Source organism: Pyrgilauda ruficollis, unplaced genomic scaffold (assembly GCF_017590135.1).
Source record: "Pyrgilauda ruficollis isolate IOZ18807 unplaced genomic scaffold, ASM1759013v1 scaffold17, whole genome shotgun sequence".
NCBI lineage: Eukaryota > Metazoa > Chordata > Aves > Passeriformes > Passeridae > Pyrgilauda > Pyrgilauda ruficollis.
This window is the reverse complement of record NW_024515875.1, coordinates 835,511-858,449: the sequence shown is the minus strand read 5'-3', so window position 1 is coordinate 858,449 and position 22,939 is coordinate 835,511. Positions and strand designations below refer to the sequence as shown.

The window sequence follows — 22,939 nt, the reverse complement described above, 5'->3', positions numbered from 1 at the left end:
GTCCTGATTTACCAGAACCAAAACAGAAACCAAACCTTCACTATTTTCTGGATCAATTGCTTTTCTGTTGATAGTTTGAGGACTTGATTTGTTATCTTACACCAGTCAAGAAGACAGATGTGTTTTAACTTCCTGCAGTCCCACTGGGCTTCAAAAACAATGGCTGTAATGGGCACTGTGGGTTATGGGCTATACTTAGACCTTTCTTGAGTTTTAGTAAAATATATATGGGTCTGGATGAAGGCTACAACCCGTTTTAAAAAGGTCTATCTTGATGTTAATTGAATTTGCATCATGATCTTCCAAACAATTCTGCTTTTTGCTATTAAAAAAACAAACCCCAGCGCTGCTCATGTTTAGAAAGAAATTGAAGGCTTTTAACACATTTGAAAGCGAAGGAGCCAGAAACTGGAGGGGAAAGGGGAAAAGAGAGGAAGAAAAATTGCCTGTAGTTAGCAGGGAAAGGAATTTTTAATAATTTAAAACTGAAGGCTGAAAACACCTCTAAGTATTACACGTGCAAGTGGTGATTATAAAAATCACATTAGTATCTTGTACAAGGCACCTGGTACCCCAAATGTGTCCTTGTGAATGTTTTCAGCTAAGAAGCTGAAAATAAAGATGAGCTTTTACCATCTGCTTGAAATACCACCAATGATATATACAGAAACTGATTGGCAGATATGACTAATAAGTTATTATTTGTTAATGCTTTGAAGTTTGCAGGCTTTGGCTGCCTGGTGTCACTGCAGTGGTGCACAGAAGTGCTTCATGATTACTCTTCCTTGATGTTTATTCCTGAGTTCTGACTGATGTGGTGAGAAGAAATAAAGAATAACAGCCCATCAGGTTACTCCTCTTACAAGCTATGCACTGGGTGAGACAGGCTGTTCAGAGCAGGGCCTTTTCCTGGTGTAACAGCACTTTATTCACCTCAAACATACATGTAATAGAATGAATTATGGAATTTAATATAAGCCCTTGTGTTTAACTAATGTAATGTAATTGATCCTCTTATCAAGTATTTGTCAGAAGAAATTGAGTACCTAAGTTTGTCACAGACCCACAAAATAATTTGGGTTAAAAAGGACCTCCAGAGAACATCCACTCCAACTGTTCAAAACGTGTCTTTAGATGAGATTGCTTCGTATCCAGCTGAGTCTTGAACACAACTCCAAGGACAGATTCCACAACCTCCTAGGGCCACCTGTTGCAGTATTCCACCACTGCCATTGTTAAACCGAAAAACTAAATACAGAACCATTTTCTATATAAATAGCGCCTTTGGCCGGTCCTGCTCCCTCTGGTCGGTATCTCAGTGTTTGGGGATCCCTGCTCCCGGTGCGTCCCGCAGGTACCGAGCGCAGGGGAAGGAAGGGTCGCTGCTGCTGCGCTTTCCTTGGGCGCGACAGCCCCGGCTCCTGCCTCGCGTGTCCCTGTTACGGGTGGAAAAGCCAGCGCAAAGCTCGGACAAGTAAAACGCGTAGTTCACTTCTAATGGATTTTCTTTCTTGCCTCTTACAAACAAAACAGCGCGCACCGCCCGCGCTGGTGCTGCTCCCGCTCGGCACGAATGACCCTGCTCCTCCCCTCGCAGCTCTTGCTCCCGAGGCAGTTCTGGAGCGGAAGCCGCTACGGTTTCGGAACGGAGGCTACGCAGGAATTGCCTCGGGAGCATCCCCGGCTCCCGCCGCCACCACCGCGCCCCGCAGCAGGCTTTGCCCGGCTCCAACATGGCGGCCCCGGCCTTGCGCCCGAGCTCATCCCGGTTCCAAGATGGCGGACCCGCTCCCCCGGGTGCTTCCCCGCGCCCCCGCCCCTTCCCGGCCCCTCCTGCGCGCGCGCGGCTTACCTCACTTCCGCTTGTGCAGCAGCCATTTTGTCTTTCCGCCGCCGCTGCTGCCCGAGCTTCTCCCTCCCTCCTGCCGCCGCGGGCCGCGACATTCCAGTTCCCCCCCGGGCGCGGCTCCCGCCGGGCCGGGGCCGATCCCGACCCCCCCTTCCCTTATCCCGGGAGGCTCCTCGGCAGCTCGGGCGCGGGGGCGGCTCCCGTGCCCCTGCCGCGCGATGTCCAGCGAGGAGAGCTACCTGGCCATCCTGCGGTACCTGACGAACGAGCGGGAGCCGTACGCGCCGGGCACGGAGGGCAACGCCAAGCGGAAGATCCGCAAGGCCGCCGCCTGCTACGTGGTGCGCGGCGGCACCCTGTACTACCAGCGGCGGCAGCGCGACCAGCAGCGCTTCGCCGAGCTGGAGGTGGTGCTGCAGGCCGAGCGCCGCGCCCGCCTCATCCGCGCCGCGCACCTGGCGCCCGACGGCGCGCACCGCACCCGCCTGCAGACCTGGCAGGGGCTCTCGCAGAAGTACTGGTGGAGAGGTGAGCGCCGCGGGCGGGGGCGGCTGCTGCGGCGCGGAGCCGCAGACCCGCGGTTGCAAGGCACCGCCGTGGGTCTCGGGGTCACCCCAGAGCGCATGGCACAGGACCGCGTCCAGAGGGTTCTTGAGTATCTCCACTGATGGAGACTCACAACCTCTCGGGGCAGCCTGTACCAGTGCACGGTCACCTTCACATTTTCTCCTCGTGTTCAGTGGAACTTCCCGTGCATTAGTTTGTGCTCGTTGCCTCTTGTGTCATTGCTTGGCACCACCGGGACCTTACTCCGTGCTCCTGACGCCGTCTGTTTAGATATTTATACACATTAATACGGTCCCATCAGTCGTCGCGTCTCAAGGCTGACCGGGTGCAGTTCCTTCAGCCTTTTCTTGTAAAAGAGATTATTCAGTCCCTTAATCATCTTTGTTGCCCTCCTGCCCTGCTGTACCCCCTCCAGAGTTATCCCATCCTTCTGCTGAAGGGATGTTCGTGCGCCCTCCCTGGCGGGACCAGGAGGGGGACTGTCACTTGCAGAATGACCAGTGCCTTTAAACGCCATCTCGAAGCACGTGGTCTGTGGGCAGTGGCATTGTGTCACACCCCGAGAGGCAGGGCTCACTCTGCACAGTACATCTTGGTCAGCAAATTGTCCAAGGCTTATCATCTGGTGGTGGTACCTTGAATATATGGAAGCACAGAGTACAGCTGTCCCCTCCAGGTCTTGCACACAGCCCAGGTAAGACAGTGACATCTCAACTGTGCCCTTGGGATAGGGTGATAATCCAGTCCACATGACCTGGGTTAGCTTTGGACCTCATTCATGCATGCGATGGTGTTCATGTTAAAGTACTACAGCTGCCAGTGGTGGCAGTCCTGGCATTCGTTGTTTTACTTGTCTCTTTCTTGCAATGAGAAGCTGAAAAGACCAGACTAATTCTCAGCGGATTCTGAGTGATGCCGCAGCTGTTACAAATGGTGGTGCCTGAACAGCACTAATTCCCAATTGGGACTTTCTTTTGCCTGAGGGAATGACTTGGTATCTTGTTCCCTTTGGATTTGGTGTTCTACTTTTAGCCCTAGGTATCCATTAAACAAATAGCCTGCTTTTAACTTGCCGTGGGCCCAGTGTGTGTCTGTATTGCTTCTCTTGTTCTGCTCTCTTCATCCATCAGCAAGTCTGTAATTTCAGCTTTAGTTTTCCCTATTTTCAGTTGGAGGACTTTTGCTCTAGCTGCAGCCAATTCCTCCAGTCCAGATCTCGTTGAATTGAAGATCTTTTCATGTGAAGAAGGGATGTGGCATCTCAAAGCTGATATACCTATTCTGGATGGTGGTTTCCTTGCCTTTATCTGCATTCTCATTGTCTGCCCAGCATTGTACTGTTCTGGCATCTCCTCTCATCCTGTGCTGGAAACTTCCTCCATGGGTCTCAGTGTAGCTTCTGTTTGTCAGGAGAAGGCATTCTGTATTATTTTGATCTTATTGGTCACCTTTATTTGCACACCCTAAATCCTCTTGCTTCTCTTACGCTGAGAATACTAAAATTCATTCCCTGCTTTCAGTTCAAGTTTTATGTTTCTTACATGTGTCTCCCTTAAAACAATGTTTTCCCTGCCATTACAGTACTCTCTGGCTGCTGTGGACAGCAGCTTTGGCCCAGCTGTCATCCTGAGATGGACATCAGCCTGGTGTGTGTTCTGTAACTGCAAGGCCATGGGCTCAGGGGCCAGGAACAGTGTTAGGAATGTATTTGCAGGCCAGAGACCTCCTGTCTATTTCAGATGAAATCAAGGAGATGTACAAGCTGTTGAAATGGGCATTAATATCTTAGGTTGCCTTAAGTTTCTGTTTTCCTGATCCTTACAGAGATAGGTATTTAATGATAGTGCAAGTCATGTTCTGAGAAGATGTGAGCAAGCAAGTCTAAGTCTGTGTCAGCAAAGCTTTTGAGCTGTGCCGGATTTTAAACCATTGAGGCCCAGCTGCTATATATGCTTTTATACTGTCCTAGTGAAGAGAACAAATTTGGATTGAAAGCCATGCATGGAAAATGCCGTGGGATCCAGAAGAGGACCCTGCACTTAGGACCTGTTGAGTATCTAAAATTATTTTCAGAATTACAGAATGTGCCACGTTGGAAAGGACCCACAAGGATCACTGAATACAACTCCTAGCCTTGCACAGGACCATCCCCAAAAGTCACAAGAGTCATTCCTGAGAGCAGTGTCCAAATACTTCTTGAACTCTGTCAGACTTGGTGCTGTCACTGCTTTCTTGGGGAGCCTGTTCCAGGGCCCAACCACCCTCTGGGTGAAGAACCTGTTCCTAAAATCCTACCTAAACCTCCCCTGACATAAATTCAGGCTATTTCCTCAGGTCCTGTCATTTATATTTGGTTCCACTGGTTAAAGTACTGGTGGGAAATTGATTTATTTAAATTCCAAAATTATAAGCAATTTATTTAAATCAGTGTTAATAGTACCTATCAGTGTCATTGCATGTAGCACAGTTGATCCCAATTTTGCAAAAGCTCATAAGTGAGCATTCCAATTCTTGTCCTCTTCAGGAGGAACCAGCCATTTGTGTGGGCTAAATACAGAATTATATTACATTTGTCATTACCTTGGGATGGTGAGACTAAATGTCTAAATACCTTTTTTTTTTTTTCAGACTTAATAATCTTTCTAGGAGGGTTTGCTTGATGACATTCTAAATGTTCTATCTCAAATGAGCAGTAGAAACATACAATATCATACAATGGTGTGAGAGAATCAGAATTGGTAATGTTGCATCAGAGAGGGAGAGTGTAGGTGACTGACTTTATTTCTCTTGGTTAGTATGTAATATTTTTGATTATTAATTATTGATGTTTTGCTAATCTTCTGCATAGTTATTTGTTTATAGTAAATTGAATTAAGATTAGAAGCCTAATCAAGCTCCATTAATTTTTCATAGGTATTCTTAAGCAGGTTAAAGATTACATTAAAGAATGCAGCAAGTGCCAGGAAAAGTTAGATCGCTCTAGATCTCTCTCAGATCCTTCTGAAATGCTGGAGGAACTAGGACTGGATGCAAAATCTCATGAAGACAGTAATGAAACAGATGATGAATTGAGTAACACAGCATCAATCCCAGCAGCATCCCCAAAGCCTGTGAAGAAGAAGCCAATAGCAAAGCACGAGCTTGTGTTTGTAAGTACCATTGTTTACATCTGAATGGATTTGCGTTTTCTGTTACTGCATTCTTGATCATATACTTCTTTTCCATTGTTGTGATAATCTTGTAACAGTAAGACTATAAATTTTGCCAGAGATATTGAATGTGTAGAAATGGGATACTGGTGTATATGTCATGGAATTAGTTATAGGGCATCATTGCTGGGAAATAAAGTCACGCTATATATTATGCATATAGAATCTAAGATAAAATGAATGGCAGAATTGCCATTGCTTACAATTGCCATTGCATACATGATTCTTACGGGCTCTATATCTTTTCCTTAATAAATGATGCTATACTGATATATAAAATTCTTGTTCATAACTGCAGGCTGACATGCACATAAAGACATTTGAATTTAAAAACTTTTTCAGACTGTAGCATAGAAAAATACAAAGAGCTGTTTGAATGTGTCTTCCCATTTTTCCAGTCTGTTTTAATTGTGTTTGGAGGGAGGGTGAAACTTAAAGAAAGAAAACAATAGTAAAGTTAAGCTCTATATTCTGCAGGCTTGAACTGATTTTATGGTTGCAGAAAATAATCCTTTTCTGTGTTTCAATATGAATGCTTAAAAAGGCACAATCTAAATGTAATGAAGTTCTCAAATGTTGTTTATGACAGGTTGACAGTAAGGGCCTTGTGAAGCAGTCATCTTCCAAACATTGTCTGTCAGTCTTAAACCAACTGAATCAGCAGAGGCTTTCCAATCAGTTCTGTGATGTGACTTTGCTGATTGAAGGAGAGGAGTACAAAGCTCACAAATCTGTCTTGGCAGCCAACAGCGAGTACTTCCGAGAGCTCTTCATTGAAAAGGGAGCTGTCACTAGTCATGAAGCTGTAGTGGATCTGTCAGGTGAATTGCTGTGGGTTTCAAAGCTAGAAATCATAATATCCTAAGTAAGGAGTACAGTATTCAGTCTTTTTTGATTGTTGAAGACAACCAAATTTTTATCTTGCTTTTTTCTCTGTTTTAATCTAAAAGTATTTTGTGTGGTTCATAATGCAAAAGTGATCACTCTGATTTTGCCTAATGTGATTTTCCATGGACAGTGGTATTTAATCTTAAAATTTCTGAGAAGCTTTTGATGGATTTTTACCTTGCTTGGGCGTATTTCCTCCTTGTATTAGTCACAAATGTTAAAAAGGGAACAAAATCAAATGCTTGAGTACATCAAGCGGGGATGTTGACAAGCTGCTTGGAGAGTTGTTCAGCTTAAGAAATGCTAAATTGCTTCTTCTTTCTGTGAAGCAGAATTATATGTGTCTGCTTATTTCTCAGACCTGGTACATGAAAGACAGAAGCTAAAATATATGTTCTAAAAATAGCTCTGTAGTGATGAAGAGTAGTGTACAGAACATCTGCCTTCTGCATTGCTTTCTCATTTATTAACTGTCTATCTCTGCATGAATAATAGGCATGCACAAACAATAATTTTCTAATGGGATGATCCAGAAGGTTCCCCCCATTAAATATCTATTATTTATGCAACTGTGGACAGTTATATCAAATTCTTGTATTTCAGCATTTCTATCTATATATCCATATTTTTATTGTTTTCAATAGCTACTTCCTTATTTTTCTGCCACATCGCTTGTTACTTAAGACCTGGTACTTTCTGAATGTAGCAGTTCCAGAAAGACTTAATTAATTCAGTTAATCTCCTCCAAAAGTATTGTGGCTCTCCCAGCATCTTGAAATATTCCTCAAAGAATTTTATTGTGAAATTCTTTAAGCACTACTTCGCTATTGGAAAAGTTGTCTGAGCTTACCCACACATAGAAACTACATGAGGAGGAAGCTGTAGTGTAAATGACCATTAATTGAGTGCCAGTGATCGGCTTGTTGTTTCCAAGTGTGTTTTGCTCTAAATTTCAGGCTTAACTGTATCAAAGGTGAACTGTTGTAATCATCATGGGATATTTTGGGGTAATTTCAGGTCATCATTGTTTGCTCTAATATCTTGTTTTATTCCTGGTAGGTTTCTGCAAGTCCAGTTTCCTGCCTTTATTGGAATTTGCTTATACTTCAGAATTAACGTTTGACTTCTGTAGTATGGCGGAAGTAGCTATGCTCGCCCGGCATCTCTTCATGTCAGAGGTCCTTGAAATCTGTGAGAATGTGCACAAACAGATGGAAGAGAAACAAATTACAGTGTACCAAAAGGGAGATATTCAAACAGTAGAGTCAACACAAAATGTAGCAGAGCAGGCTGAAGTGCAGGTGCAGCCCATGGATGGTGTTGAGCAACCTAAACTCACAGCCAGTGAAGTGCCAGTAGCTGTGAATGGAGCTCCTTCCTCTGCTGGGACAGAGGAGGCAGCAGCACCCCAGCCTGACCTCCTGCACCCAGAGCCTCTGGAGGCCACTGCAGGGGATCCTTCCAAGCCTGTGGAACGGTGTGAAACAACTGAAAATTACATCAAGATCCAGCTGGTAGAGAGCATTTCAAACAGCCTCTGCAACAGACTCAGCACTGAGCCATCGGCTGTGGAAGCCATGGACACACAGAGCCAAAGGGAAACGGAGACAGTTCAAAATCAGAGTGATAAAGCACATGTGGACTCTGCTTCTGAAGACTCCTCAGAGACACTCAAGCAAAAAAGTGATGAGCAGAGCAGCTCCATTTCCCAGCCAGAAAGCCTCGCTTCCAGCCAGGATGATACTTACAAAAGCAAGCTTCGCCAGCGTTCTGTCACTGAGGGGGGATACATCAGGCTGCATAAAGGAATTGAAAAAAAACTGCAGAATAGAAAGACAAATCCTAAATCTGCAGTGCAGCAGGTATTCTGTCATTAGACCTTGTAGTTACCAGAGTAATTTGTAAGCTGTGACAGTTGGGCAAACAAAATCCCAAAAGTATTGACTTGGTATCAGTATTCCTTCCATACTGAAGGTCCTTAGAATGCTCAGTGGCCACAGTCTAGGTTGAGTATCTTCTCACAGCTTCTTATGGTTAGACAGAAGTTGTATCATCTCCCCAAAATCCTTAATGATCTGTGAATTTAATTCTGAGCTAGCTCGTGTATGTCAGTCACAGATACATACATCTATCTATTAGAGAAACGAGATCCTACGTTTGTTCAGACTTGACAACAGCATTGGGAATGAAAAATTTTAACATCCCAAGCAGATCTTAAGATGTAGTCGTGAGTCACAATAATGCATTCCTTTTACCTTCTGATTAGGGTCAGTGAAGAGAAAGGTTCAAAGAGCACTGCCATTAAAAACTCGTAACACCTGAACATACTAAATGTTAAGTAATTGAACTAGTTCCAGTCACAATTTTTTTTTTTTTTTTTTATGAAACAGTCTTATTACTCTTTCCCCTTTGAGAGCCTTTCCAAAGGAGTCCTGAGAGTTTTGCGTACCAGAGCCACCAGTCCCACACACAAGACAATAATGTGTTATCATTACAACACCCTGGTAGATAGAAACTGTAGCATTATTGTCTTTTTACAGATGGACAGCTTAAAGCCCAGATGCTAAAAGTAACACAATCAAAATACTTGAGCAACCTATTTATGCTGGTTGGAGAGCACTGTGGTTTTGTTCTGTTTTGGGAAGGGGAATATTTACTTTTGGGAATAGCTCCTGTTAATGTATTTTGCACAGACCTATGGAAAAAAGAAATTGGTTTGGATGATTGCTCAGGATTGGACTCAGGAATAGGTTGCTGCTTTCCTAACTTGTTTTGTAGCCTTTAGTGTTTTGTGCATCCCTCAACTCCCCCTGTGGCATGGGATATCCTGTAAGCTTTGGGAAGGAGACACTCTCCTGAGTTCCCAATTTTGATGCTGGGAGAATAACAGGAAAGAGATTACAGGAAAGATGCTTCTGGTTTAAATTACAGTACTTGCACCTGGCATGGAGATATTGGGGATAAGGTGTGCTTTGTAGGAATTAATTTTCCTAGCTCTTACTAATCATGTACTGAATAAAATTATTTTTGTGCTTCACAATTTAGCCAAGTTTGCATAAGTTTTCAGAGCAACAGGAAAATTTTAAAAAATACATTAGAAAGTTTTCTCTGTGTCATAACATAACAATCTTAACAAATGTCTCATTCTCAAAATAGCTTCATATGGGAACTTGCAAACTGCTTGATAGCTGCACTTAGAAGAAGTGACAGGGCAACTCTGGCAATTTAGCAAAGTGAGGCCTTGATTTCATAAGGCCTTTCTTTTATAATTCTTTTACCTGTCTACAACAGTTGGGAGAACAGGATGAAGAAATTGGGATGCTTGTACTTCCTTCCCTTGCCTTATTCTCAAGAATCCAAAGGGGACACAACTGATACAGGACATTTCAACCTGATTAGAATTTGGTTTCTAAAGAATTTGGCAGCAAGTTTCTGCAAAGGAAGATGAGATTATCAGCTCAGGTAGCACTGCCAATAGCACCTAAGAAAACCCCACTAGTGCCTTATTCCTAGATTAAAATCTTGAGGAAAGCTGGAATGCTCTCAACTTGACAGAAATCCTGACTGGCAGTACTCTGTAACTATCTGTAGCTGTCATTTAGGCAGTTACTCAGGGCTGACGAGTTCATTGTCCCTGGACTGGTAAGTCACTGTGTGACCATCGTCATAGTAAGTTTATGGTTTTTAAAAAATAATGGTTTTTCACTCACCTTGAGATCTGTAGTTTTCTAGTGAACTGAAACAAAGTAACTTTCAAGCAGCTAAGTCAGCTGAGCAAAATTAAGAGGTATTACAGAAACACAGATCAGCTTTTAATACAAACTTTCAGACAAGGTGTGAAGTACAATGCAGTAAAATTCATTCATAGGTTCTGTTTTTCCAACTTAGGTTGCCATGAAGCTGGTACAAAGAGGGAAAAAAATGAAACAGCCCAAAAGAGAGACCACAGAAAATAATGAAGTGGAAGCACAGCACAAATGCACTGACTGTGGAATGGTGTTCCAGCGGCGCTATGCACTTATAATGCACACACTGAAACACGAAAGATCCAAAGAATATAAATGCCCAGTAAGTTGAGGGGTTTGGGTTTTTTTTTCCTGTGTAAATCTTCCTCCTTACGAAAATTAATTCTGTAATTGTATTAGTAATTATTTTTTGTTGGCTTTTTTGGTATATATATTTATTTTCCTTACTGATTTCAGAGTTGGATATAGCCTTAATCTGGATGGGGTGAGGTAGAATGGAGTGCAGCCACTTGGCCTGACAGTAGTGTGTGACTTGCTGCTCAAAACAATGCTAGCATGGGATTTGCTTTTAACCCTACCAGTAAATTAGTGTTTAGTCCAGACTGGAAGTTAGTCTCACTGGGGGTGGTTCAAGCAGTAGCCGTAAAATAAAAATTTACAACTATTCATTAACCTCAGACAAAATGGCTGTTGGAGTTGGGTTATAGATTTAACTCATCATATTACTGTACTTAAAACATTTGATTACTTCTGTTTGTTTTGTTTAATAATTCTGAGCATTACATGCAAAGTAAGGTTGTAATATTTTCTGTCCCAGTTGTGTAAGAAAGAATTCCAATACGGTGCCTCCCTGCGGGCCCATCTGGTGCGGCACACGCGGAAGACGGAAGCAAGCGCTGCAGCTGCAGGTGCCGAGGGGACAGGCGTGTCCTCGGTGAAAGGGAGAACCAAACGGGAATTCGTGTGTGACATATGTGGGAGAACTCTGCCTAAGCTCTATTCTCTCAGAATACATATGCTTAAACATACAGGTGTCAAACCCCATGCATGCAAGGTAAAGTCCTTTTGCTCTCTGAGCAGATTATTAATGTTCTCTATTACCAATATTTTGGTATTGATGCTCTGCCCTAAAATTTATGTTAATCCTGGTCACTTCACAATAGGGAAAACTAGTGTAACATTCATGATAAAATTGCTTGCAGTCCAAGAGTGAGACAACTAGAATGAATATGAGCTGTGCAAGTGCATATTCTTGTGTCTAGAAGAATGTCTTCCTTTGATTATTCCTGTTTTTTAACAGACCAGTCTGTAACTGGTGCAAAATCACAGGCTCGACCATCCTAGTTCCCAGGAAATACAGGAGGTTTTGTGCTGTTTGAAGTTGAACACCTGTTACATAACTAGTTTTATATTCCTTTTCCACCACGTATGGATTTTTGTAGGTTTGTGGAAAGACCTTTACATATAAGCATGGATTGAAAATGCACTTAGCTCTCCATGAAGTACAGAAACAGTTCAAGTGTGACTTATGTGAAAAGTCTTTTGTCACAAAAAGAAGTCTTCAGGAGCACATGAGCATTCATACAGGTGAGTGATGAGAAAGGGAATCCTTTTCCTTTGCTTGGCTATTTTATGCTGCTGAAATTTCATGTTGTTCTTCAGTGTCAAACTGGTTAAAAAAATAAATGGTAGTTTGTTCTTTTTCTTCTGGTCAGGCAGCTGAGATCAAGGTAAGTAGTCATTTTCTGGGGCTAAACCATAGTTTAGTGTTATTATGCAAATGTTCTATACAAGAGCAGGGAATTGTGGTTGGTCTGTTCCTGTTGTTTTAGGTACGTATTTAATGCCTGTATCATGTCGACTCAACAAGAAATAGGCAACAGGCTGGAATGTTCTAATGCACTTAATCTCCCAGCATGCCCTTTTAGAGGAAAACACGCCAAGTGAAATCTCTCAGGATCTCCATATATGTTTTACAAGATTTTCTGTACTAATACTGACATTGTGTAAAGCCTAGTATCTTGAAAGATCTTAGCATGTGAATGATGGCAATATAATAATTCAGTACAAGCGGAGTTTTAAAATTGTGGTTTGTTAAGGTTGTCCGTGTTTCTGGTTTTCTGGGCTGAGCAGAATCAAGAGAGATACTCAGGATAATTTGTTCTTGAAATTAAGAAATTTGTATTAGTAGTCATCACTCCCATGTTGATGAAATGGAGCAAAAACTTTTATTTTAAGGTGTTTTTCCACAAATGCAAGATATAAGCAATGCTGTGTTTCTGAAGAAGTTGCATAATACATAGCACAGGCAGTTGTGGTTTTTTTCACACAAGAAGGCAGGTTTTTAGGCTGCTCACTTTTCCTCACTAAATCATAGTTGCAGCAATGTATCTCTGTTTAAATACATGAAATAAACTAATTTATAGTTGCTACTTCCCCCTTGTGTGTTATTACACTAGCACATACAAAATACACTTAAAAATTCCATCAGTGTGTAATTAAACAAACTTGACTTTGTAGTACTGCTCTAATTACTTAAGGAAAGTTATGTATGTGTTAAAAACCTGTCTCACAAAGCACTCCAGCGAAATTAAGGTCTGGCTTGGTGACATGTTTTGTTTTGTTTTTGCTAGGAGAATCCAAATATCTTTGCTCCATCTGCGGAAAATCTTTCCACAGGGCATCAGGACTCAGTAAACACATAAAGAAACATCAGCCAAAGCCTGAAGTTCGTGGATATCAGTGTACTCAGTAAGTCAGGTGATGGGTGGTTTTGGTGGGCTTTTCTCTTTGTATTAATGATCCTAGTAATTTTCAAGATTAAAAGCAGCTCCTTGTTGTAGCGTTAAAACTGTTCCATTGGCCTGGGATAAGACTTGGAAAGCGTGAGAATAAAACGCATTTTTGTAAATACGTGTGCTGGAGAGCAGAGGCTTGGTTTTAAGCTGTTACCTAGCTCTAGTTTCTTGCAGCTATTCTCTAATGACTTTGCGCTGTAATTGGTGCTGTAATCAGTAGCTGTGTGGATATACAGCTTTTTTGTAGAACAGATAAAAGAGTGTAAGGTTGTAAGAGGCCAAGGGTCTTCAGCCTGGTTTTGCCCTCTTTTAGCGTGATAGTGGATTCCAGTTGGATTTGAAGCTGTAGAGTCTGCAATGTCCTGCACTTGTGTTCAGTGTTTGCTGAAACTTGGCTGTGTTTAGGAACATTGCATACTGAGACTCACTGACTGTTGCAGTTCTCTTGATTATAAAACATATATGACCACTTAAATATTGCAATAAATTACATTTGTTTTTTATTATGAATGGCATTTATTATTATTTACATGACAGCATTGTGGACTTTAGCAAAGCAGAAACTGTAACTGGAAAGTGTGTTCTTAGTGCATTAGCAAAACACAGATACTTTTTCCATGACCAAGCAGACTCTAGGGAATATTTCAAGTGCCCTGCAGAAGGACAAATAATGTTTAATTTTGGAACTCACAATGAGGTCTCTGGGAAGCTCTGTCAGATATTAAGAGGAGTGGTACAATTTATATGATTGCCTGTAGCAACTCAAAGTTTTAAAGAAAGCAATAATTGAAAGAGTTGTTAAAAGTATCTCAGTGCTGCTGCATACTAGTAAAAATAATATTTTCTAAATTATGAAAACTTACTTCAGTTCTGTCAACGGTGATTTTTAATACTAAAAGCATTAATTTTAAAAATAAAAAGAACAGAGCTAATACATTGCACAGACACTGTTTCATGAAACATACTATGGAAGGGAATTTTAGTTTTGAAGGTAAAATATATTTATAGAACAAAAAAATTTTACTCAAGGCAGTAGGGCCGTCGATGCAAGAGATCACCTTGACAGAGAAGATACTTTGACTCCCCAGCTTCTTCAAAACAGACACAGTCCTTGCTGCTTCTCCAGCAAAGGTCTCTGCTAAGGATATGATTCATGTTGTCACCAGTGGTTTCGGGAGCTTCACTAAGCAATAACCAGACTTCAGTTTTTTAGTTTGGTGGCTCCCTGTTAGGCTTCAGTCTGAACTTCTGACCGGTTGAGCAAAGCTGACCATGAATTATTTTCCTAAAATGTTCCTGGAAGTTTTGCAGTGAAGTGTGTGTTTGATTAAACTGCAGTAATGCATAACAGTGTATGGTGGTAGTTTGAGTTTTTTACTTCTCTAATGACTTTTCCAAATATACAGTCCTTGAGGAGAGAGCACCAAGTGCCAACTCCATTCAAGCCCCTTAGAGGTCTTTCTGATACTTTTTATGTGGATGTGCAAACTGAGGATCTCTGAGAGCCCCATTTGAACTGGATAGGTGAGACTTTCCAGCCAAGGAGGAGGAGGTTGTTTGGGTGGCTCAAGGACTGTTACCGTTACCCTTTTTTTTTTCTCTCCAGAATGCCCATTATTCAGACAATGTAATATCAAATGTTCTGTTCCTGTATGGAAGCTTTTCTCCATTTTCAGATTCCCTCATTCCAGTGGTTGATACTATTGAAGTTTTTTGCCAGCACCTTTGCTTGCTAGCATTGCTCTGCCTCTGTCCTTTCTTGAGTCATGCAGCTGTATGTTGTTACATGAGGAAGAGAGGTGAGCAGCAGAATTTCCTTCAAAGGGAGAAACCATGTTTTTGATTAGACCAAATTCTGTACCAAGAGGAGCTGAAGGAAAACCATAAGTTAGCCTGGGTTAAGATGTGTACAAGCAGCAAGCTAAAGAATTAGTATTGATACTTTCAGATGCTTTCTTGCAGGATTGTGAATTTGAGGTTTTTTTATTTTCTAAAAAAAAACCCTACATTAAAAACAACAAATTCCAGTTATCTTTGTGTCAGTCCTCTTTGGTTAAGGAAAGAAGCAGCTGTTACTGAGAGGTTATATGGTGTAATACAAATTTCTGATGTCTCCCAGTTGGTTTGCTTTTGATTATTCACCACTAAAATTGCAGAAAGAATATAGTTACTCATAACAGACAAAAGGGTTGCAGAGGTCCTCAAGTTTTATTCCAGGCTTTCAAATAAGCTGCTGTTCTTTTAAATTTTTCCTACTTTAGAATGCGATTGTGTTTTAAATAAATACTGATGATGCAGTAGTTGTTCTCAGTCTTCAGTTGCTATTAAAGAATAGGATCCCAATGCCTTTGAAATCAGTGCTTTTCTTGTATGGATGCTAAAACATTTGCTCTTACAGGTGTGACAAGAGTTTCTATGAAGCTCGGGATCTTCGGCAACATATGAATAAACATTTAGGTGTAAAGCCATTTCAGTGTCAGTTCTGTGGAAAATGTTACAGCTGGAAGAAAGACTGGTATTCTCATGTAAAGTCTCATTCTGTCACAGACCCTTATAGGTAAGAGGAAATTAATTTAACAGATGAAATGTACTAATCAGAGTGAGGCTGTAGAGATCCACAGCCTGTCAACAAGGCACTGCCTAGTCCACCTTTGAAGTACCAATGGATTGATGGTCACTGGGGTCTTCAGTACTTGAGGATTGATGGGTGACTTTACATAGTGTGGGTTGGCTGCTAACCTGGGGCACAGTGCTGGAACTAAAAAGTGAACTCATTAGAGGATAAATACAATCAGTAAAGTTAGAAACTTATGTGATCTCACTTCTCTAGAAGGGCAAGTGGAAGCTTTGTGGCTGTGGATAAGAGGAAATGTAGTTGAGTCCAACAATATTATTTCTAATTATGGAACTACTTACCATAAAAGACAGTATTGCCATTAAACTTTGCCTACCATAAATAAGTGCATTTTGGCTTAAAAGACATAAATGTGCGATAATGGTTTTAATAGATTTCTCACATTAACACATTTTAGATGTAATGTATGTGGAAAAGAATTTTATGAGAAAGCTTTGTACAGAAGACATGTAAAGAAAGCCACACATGGAAAAAAAGGAAGAGCAAAACAAAATCTGGAACGAGTTTGTGAGCACTGTGGAAGGAAATTCACACAACTCCGGGAATATAGGAGACACATGAACAATCATGAAGGTATGTAAAACAGAAATAGTCATTACATCCCTCAACCCCTAAAAACACAATGTGCAAGGGGCTAATTGTTTGTTTGAGTCTGTGTGCCCTGTGTGGCAAGACATGAAGGAGTTTTTAGAGATTCTCCAGTTTTATGTGAATCCTGGTTTGGTAACTTGCTGTCAGTGATTCCCAGAAGTTGGTGTTGGGGAGTTTCTAAAGCTCCAGTCACACACAGGGACTGTGCCAGTTTGTCCTCAGTACCTGAATAGAAGAGGAACATTTTTACAAGGGACTAAGAGGGCTAAAACTGGCAAAGAATTGGATGCACTAAAACATTCTCCATTTTCAAAGGCACACACAGTTAATGAGGTACTCCTCAGATAGGAGAATGATTGCCCTAAATTTAAAAAGAAAAAAGGACCAATATTGGAAGTTGATCAACTTCTTAATTTGTGACAAGTGATAAGTTGTATGATATTTGGAGAAAATATGAAAACGTTTTATGTTTCTTGTTAAAGAATTGTGTGCATTTTTACTTCAGATGTAAAATGTGAAATTGATTTTTGAGTATTTGGTTCTTTCAGCTGTGTTGGGAGTCTATATTCTCCTGTCCCAGGGCAAAACCCACTTTTTTTTTTGAAGCATGTCTCCTTTTAAAGAGCTCTTAAGAGTAAATCTGACAGCTATCTAACTATTGAAATAGAGATTTTGTTTGTTTCTAAATAGTAAAAATGTCCTGTAGTAGGTACATAGCCTAAATCTACGGTAAGTGTCACAGAGGAAAAGCCAGTAGTGAGATGGCATTTGCCACCACCCACATGCCCCACTAGGTATTACAGACCACAGAACTCAGATGTTATGAGGGAAAATAAGATCATAAAAACATCAGGTGCTGTATTTGAACATGTGCAGTGAAGAGGAGGGGTAAAGCTGTAGATGTACAGAAGGATTGACAGAAGCAAAAGGATGACTGGAAATGCAAGTGACAATTTCTGTGAGGTAAAACATGGTCCAGAAAGGCATCAAAATGATCAGAATTCCGTTGAGCATTGTGCACTTAAAATAAGGAAGAAACTGCATTAAAAGGAATCTTGAAAAGTTTTTTAAAGTAAAGTGTTGGATTGGCCTGGGCACTTGTGGAGAATCTTATCTACTGAATGCATTATGCTTGCATTGTATTGTTACACAGAAATGGTAACATACCATAGAACAGGATCTCTTTCTTACATGGCAAACATCACAGTATTGCTCTGTGTCGGAACCCAGAGCATCCCTCTGGGTGCCCTGGATGGCCCAAGCCCCTGGCAGGTGGCTGGGGAATCCTGCCAGGAAGCCAAAGACACTTGGGATTTTGATCCTAATCCATGGTGCAAATTACCAACCTTGTATGAAGAATTACAATCACAGAAGTTTAAGTAGAATGATAATGAATTAATCATAGAGTGAAAAGTGGAATTTTGGGGATTTTACTATAGGGGTCTAGAAGGCAAGATGGAGGGATTTGGGCATTGTCCTTTCCTTCTTCCTTCTTCTTCCTAGCCTCCATATTCTGGGTGATGTTGGCACATTTGGATTGGTTTAGGATAGAAGTTGACAGTCTAACATAGGTGATAGGTATTGGTAAATAATGGTAAATAAAGTACATGTAGTTCATAGTATAAAATGTTGACACCAGCCCAAGGGCAGGCAGTGTGCCTCTTACAGACCTGCTAGACAGAGCTCTGCGATCAGAAAAAGAATGTTTTAGATAAGAGACAATAAACAACCCTGAAAACCAGAGCCAAGGAATTCCGACTCGCTCTTCATTGGGCTGGGAAAAAAGGACTCTCGGGGTCATCCTGACCGCAGGAAACCCGAGAGCTGTGTTCCTCCGCACTGCTGTTCTGGCTGTCACTGCTCCTGGCCAGCTCTGTGACCTTTGCTTGCCTGCCCACACAGGTGTGAAGCCGTTCGAGTGCCTGACATGTGGCGTGGCCTGGGCGGACGCGCGCTCCCTGAAGCGCCACGTGCGGACGCACACGGGGGAGCGGCCCTACGTGTGCCCCGTGTGCAACGAGGCCTACATCGACGCGCGGACCCTGCGCAAGCACATGACCAAGCTCCACAGGGACTACATACCCTGCAAAATCATGCTGGAAAAAGATACCCTGCAGTTCCACAACCAGGGCACGCAGGTGGAACACGCCATCAGCATTTTAGCCTCAGACATACAGGAGCAAGAAACCGAGATCAGCTTTGGAGCTGGCGAGGGCGAGACTGTGGTAGTGACAGGAGAGACGCTGGAAGCTATCGAAGCAGTTGCAGCTACTGAGGAATGCACATCAGTCTCTACCCTTTCTGACCAAAGCATCATGCAAGTGGTAAATTATGTACTGGCACAACAGCAGGGACAGAAAATGGCTGAAGTGACACAGGCCATTGAAACTGTAGAAGTAGAAGTGGCCCATGTAACAACAACAGAGTCGATTTAGTATATGAGAGAGCAAGAAGGGTGAGGTTCTGTATCTGTGAGAGCCAAGTGTATAATGCATTATCTGAGGCTTTCACTGTTGTCAAATGGTTAATCCTCAGTACTGAGTGTTGTGATGACAGAATACTGCACCACACATTAGATGGAAAAAGTACCAATACTCCAGTGTGGGCCAAGGCTTTGAAAGCTAAGATTTCTGTGCTGGCTGTAACTTTAAACAAAACAAAAAGGTTAAAATAATGTTTTTGTGTCATGAAGCATCATACTGTAACTTTGAAAAATTTTAAACATATAAAAAGGCTGCACTAAAGACTAGAAATGCACAGCTATTGGTAATTTTTTTGTTTGTTTTGATGTGCATTTCATCAAGTTTGTGAGCAAATTTCCTGTATTGGATTCTGTCTGTTTACTCCCAAGACAAGGGAGGTGGTAGAATGCTTTGTGTAGGCTTGCGCTTCCTGTGGCATACAGAAAAACTGAAGCTTTTTTCTCTGGGCAAATGCACCATTGGTAGTTAGTGAATCCCAGTTCAGAAGAACTTACTTAAATTCCAGGTGTGTGGGTGGCTGGTTCAAGGTTCAGCAAAATGCTGTAAAATGTTTTATAGCTGATGGGCAGGGATCTGTTGAGTCTGAGCAAGATGGCTGTGATCTGGCTCTCCGAGGTGGTTGTGAATTGAAGTTGACCAAAGGACAGCCCACCACAGGGAGGCTGCTTAGGGAAGTAAACTCCTTTTCTTTTGTGAGGGAGGAGTTTGCACTGCAGCCTCTGCACACAGCCACGTTTAGCTCCATGTTTAATTGGAAGCTGTTGCCAGCACTGATGTGTGAACACAACGCAGGCAGCTTCATGAGGGATGCTTCTGTTTTTGCTTTACATTTGATGTAGAAACTGTCAAAGGAAAAAGGTCTAATGGCACACTTTTTCTAAGTCCAGGTCGTTATGGACTGACGTTGTCTTGAACTGTATTGAAAGGAGGAGCCCTGATAATTCCCAAGCAGGGATTATGACAGTATCAGGGTAGGGAAACATGAAAATATTAGGATGGGGTAAAAATTAAATTGTTTCAAAATTACCAGAATCTAGAAGACCTTATTACTGCTGCTTTAAGAGAAATACTTCTAGCGCCAGTTGATACCTGGTGTTACACCACATAGTTGGAAAAATCCTTACGGAGTGCTCCTGCAAGTAAGTGTGAATGACAGCTGTCCTTGGCCCAGGTTTCCGTGTCCCTGGTTTAGTACCATGACCAGGGCACATCTTAATCTGTACAAGGTGTGGGTTCCTTTGTTGCTGTGTGGGTTTTTTTTAAGCAAGCAGCATGTCTGTCAAGGAAACTGAAAGTGCTTTGCATGTGAACAATCAGAGCTGTAGTCTTCAAATTCTTCTCAGTCTGTAGTGGTATCATGTTTTCTAGGACAGCAGTAAGATACCTGAGCAGCCAGAAACTTGTAATACTGCAGGGTAAATTTCATAAATAAAGTGATGTGCATATAACCTGTGAAACAGATCCACTGAACAAAATTTCAGCAAACCCTGTGGCAAAGTAACCACCTCATTTGAATTAGTATTTCTGCTTTTCATTGTATTTAACTATGTGGATATCTATCTACTAAGCTACAGAATGGACTGTTCTTTTTATACTTTGCAATTCTGTAGATAAGCAGTTGTTGAAATTTTTTTATGTTTGAGTCTTGGATCCAAATTAATTTGTAGATGACTATTTCAAAAGTCAGGGTTGTATTTCAGAGAAATAATGTGGTTATTTATATATCCTGCACCCCTTTACAATTGTATTATTTTCTAATTACCAAATGGAGTAAAACTAAAATGAACATTAAAAAAAATACTGTTAGCTGTAACTTGAATTTTGTATGGTAAAGAATCTGGAGATAGCCATCCTGCTTAAAATTAAAATACTGCCATTATGATGGAAAAAGGTTTAAAAGAGCACTAGATAAACTTGAAAACTTACTTCAATGTTTGTATCCTAAAACTAATTATGTATTACTAAAGTGAAGTTCAAGGAAAAATAGCTGTAAATAGTGCTAGAACATTATTTGTATATTTAGTGTGTTACCTTACAAAAATAATATTACCAGCACCTTAGTTTAATCTTTGGTGCATTTATTTATTTGCCCAACCTCTGGAAAAAGCAAAAGTGAATCTGAATTTTGGAGCCTTCTTATCCACTGTCAAAATGCTTTTACTGACTCAATGATCTGCTGTTTAAAAACAACCACCAACCAAACTAATAACAAAAGGTTGTTTTCTAAACAAGACTCAGCCAGGAATGTCAAAGCTGAATGTTGTGGCACCCCTTTCTTAACATGCTGTGCCTTACCTTTTCAGAACGGTGTGAGGTAAGTAGGGAGTGTCACTCCTGGCTTTGCTCTTCCTATCTCTGTGGGGTTGCCTTATGTTTTAATTTGGACTTCAGCACTTAAGACATTCACTACCCTTCTGCAGAAGTCAGACTGCAAATATGCAGTTGGTATTTGATTTTTTAAAAAATAAAGTTAATGAGAAGTGTCTGTTCATTAAGTATTCCTAATGAATTCCTGTACATAATGAATCAGATTTGTACATTCTGCTGTTTTTATTTAGTGTTAGATGTATAAAGTTATGGTTATTTCTGTCACCAAATAAACTAAGCTCTGCAATGAATTGCTCTTTCAAGAAAATTTCTTTTTCTCCAGGGAAAGAAGATGTTGCAGATTCCTCTGCAGTATTTCACTGTCCATATACAGAGTCTGGCCTGGATAGTTCTACTAACACCTGCTTTTTAATTCTTGCTTAAGGCCCAAAGAGTTACATTGTATGAGGAAAGGAAACACACTGCCCTCCTGAATTGTGTCAGAACATGGCTGTACAAGAGCACGGTGCTAATGAAACACTGGGCATATTGATACTGAAATTGCTTTGGCTGCAAGACCTCGGGGTGGATGAGGTATCTGCTCAGCCCCCTGGCACCCAGCTGTAACCGTTCTGGTTTGTTTCAGACGTTATTTCTCTTGACTTGGGTGTACAACACAGCACCCCAAAGCAAGCACCAGCCAGCACTTCCATCTTGGCTCTGCCCTGGGATGGATATCTGAGAAGGGATTGTGGTGTGGAGGCTGTCCTCCAGTGTCAGTCTCCTGGCTGAAGGATGAGCTGTACAGCTGCCTCCAGGTCTGGGAACAGGGTCCCATGCCTTTCCCTTTGCTGTTACGGGAACTTCAAGGCAGCACCGATGTTGCAAAAAGCCTGATTATCTTCTGTGGTTCATCCTAAGGGAATGCTAGGAGCTTAACTCCTCTGTGAGCCCCTGTAAGTAACCAAGCTAAGTCTATAAAGAAAAGTGGGGGTTTCAAAAGGCTGAGTGCTGAAGGAGTAAGGTAGGCTTCTATTGAACAACTACTGCTCTGCAGGGATGCAACTACAGATGCACAGCAGCCAAGTGACGTGTGGATAATTTTTGGCCCCACTTAGTTATTACAGGAGTTACAACCATGTCATTCCTTGCTGTTGAAGGAAGCACCATGAATTTCTGCAGCCCCAGTGTTTAATGCTAACATTCAGGAGCCAGTCTTACAGCTGTGGCCAACAATGTGGTGGAACCCCCCCAGCATCTCTGGAGCAGCCCTTAACCAAGGCCTATTCTCCTGCAGAAAAATTCCAGCTGCTGCAGGCGAGAGGCCCTGGTCACTGTTGTCATCCTCAAGTGCAGGGCTGTTGGGAAGCACCTTTACAAGTCTTGAGTGACCTTTAAAGGACTTAGCAGAAAGGAAATGTTTTTTGTTCCCCTAGGAAAAGTTTTGTGCTGCAGGCTTTGTCTCTCCTCAGGGGTCAAGTGCCCTGCCTTGCAGCACTGCTGAGTTAAGTGGTGCTTTTAGGTGTGGAGTAGTGCAAGCTCTTCCTGTCATGGCTTTAAATTTTACACGTGAACAGGATTGTCACACAAACACCTGAGTAACAGAACTAAAGCACCCCTTTAGGCCCTTGGTTCACAGTTACCTGTTCAGTGCCTGCAGCTGTAGAGATGGCAGCTGCTGTGAGTGGGGACACTTCTGTCACCAAAGCACTGCTGTGATTCTGTAACGAGCTACTGAGCATCAGCCAACACCTTACATGCAACTACCATCTTTACAAATTAGGGGATGCTGGGGGGTGGGGGGGAAAGGAGAGATAATTACATTTTTATTAAAACTTGTATTAACTTTAGATTAAAAACTTGTAC

General features: G+C 41.8%; 1 protein-coding gene across 2 annotated transcripts; it reads left to right on the top strand.

Annotated features, from left to right (window-relative positions):
• Nucleotides 1-1,893: 1,893 nt before the first annotated feature.
• On the top strand, nt 1,894-21,384 carry ZBTB11 (zinc finger and BTB domain containing 11). Of its 2 annotated transcripts, none has more exons than XM_041464063.1 (11): nt 1,894-2,377; nt 5,330-5,565; nt 6,215-6,446; nt 7,573-8,375; nt 10,402-10,581; nt 11,077-11,313; nt 11,702-11,846; nt 12,893-13,010; nt 15,456-15,614; nt 16,090-16,265; nt 18,186-21,384. In XM_041464063.1, exons 1-11 carry the CDS (start codon nt 2,068-2,070, stop codon nt 18,716-18,718), a joined length of 3,129 nt encoding a protein of 1,042 aa, XP_041319997.1. In that variant the 5' UTR covers nt 1,894-2,067; the 3' UTR covers nt 18,719-21,384. The 2 variants fall into 2 exon arrangements, with proteins under 2 accessions (XP_041319997.1, XP_041319998.1); XM_041464064.1 differs by lacking the exon at nt 1,894-2,377 and adding an exon at nt 2,535-3,110.
• The last annotated feature ends 1,555 nt before the right edge of the window (nt 21,385-22,939 follow it).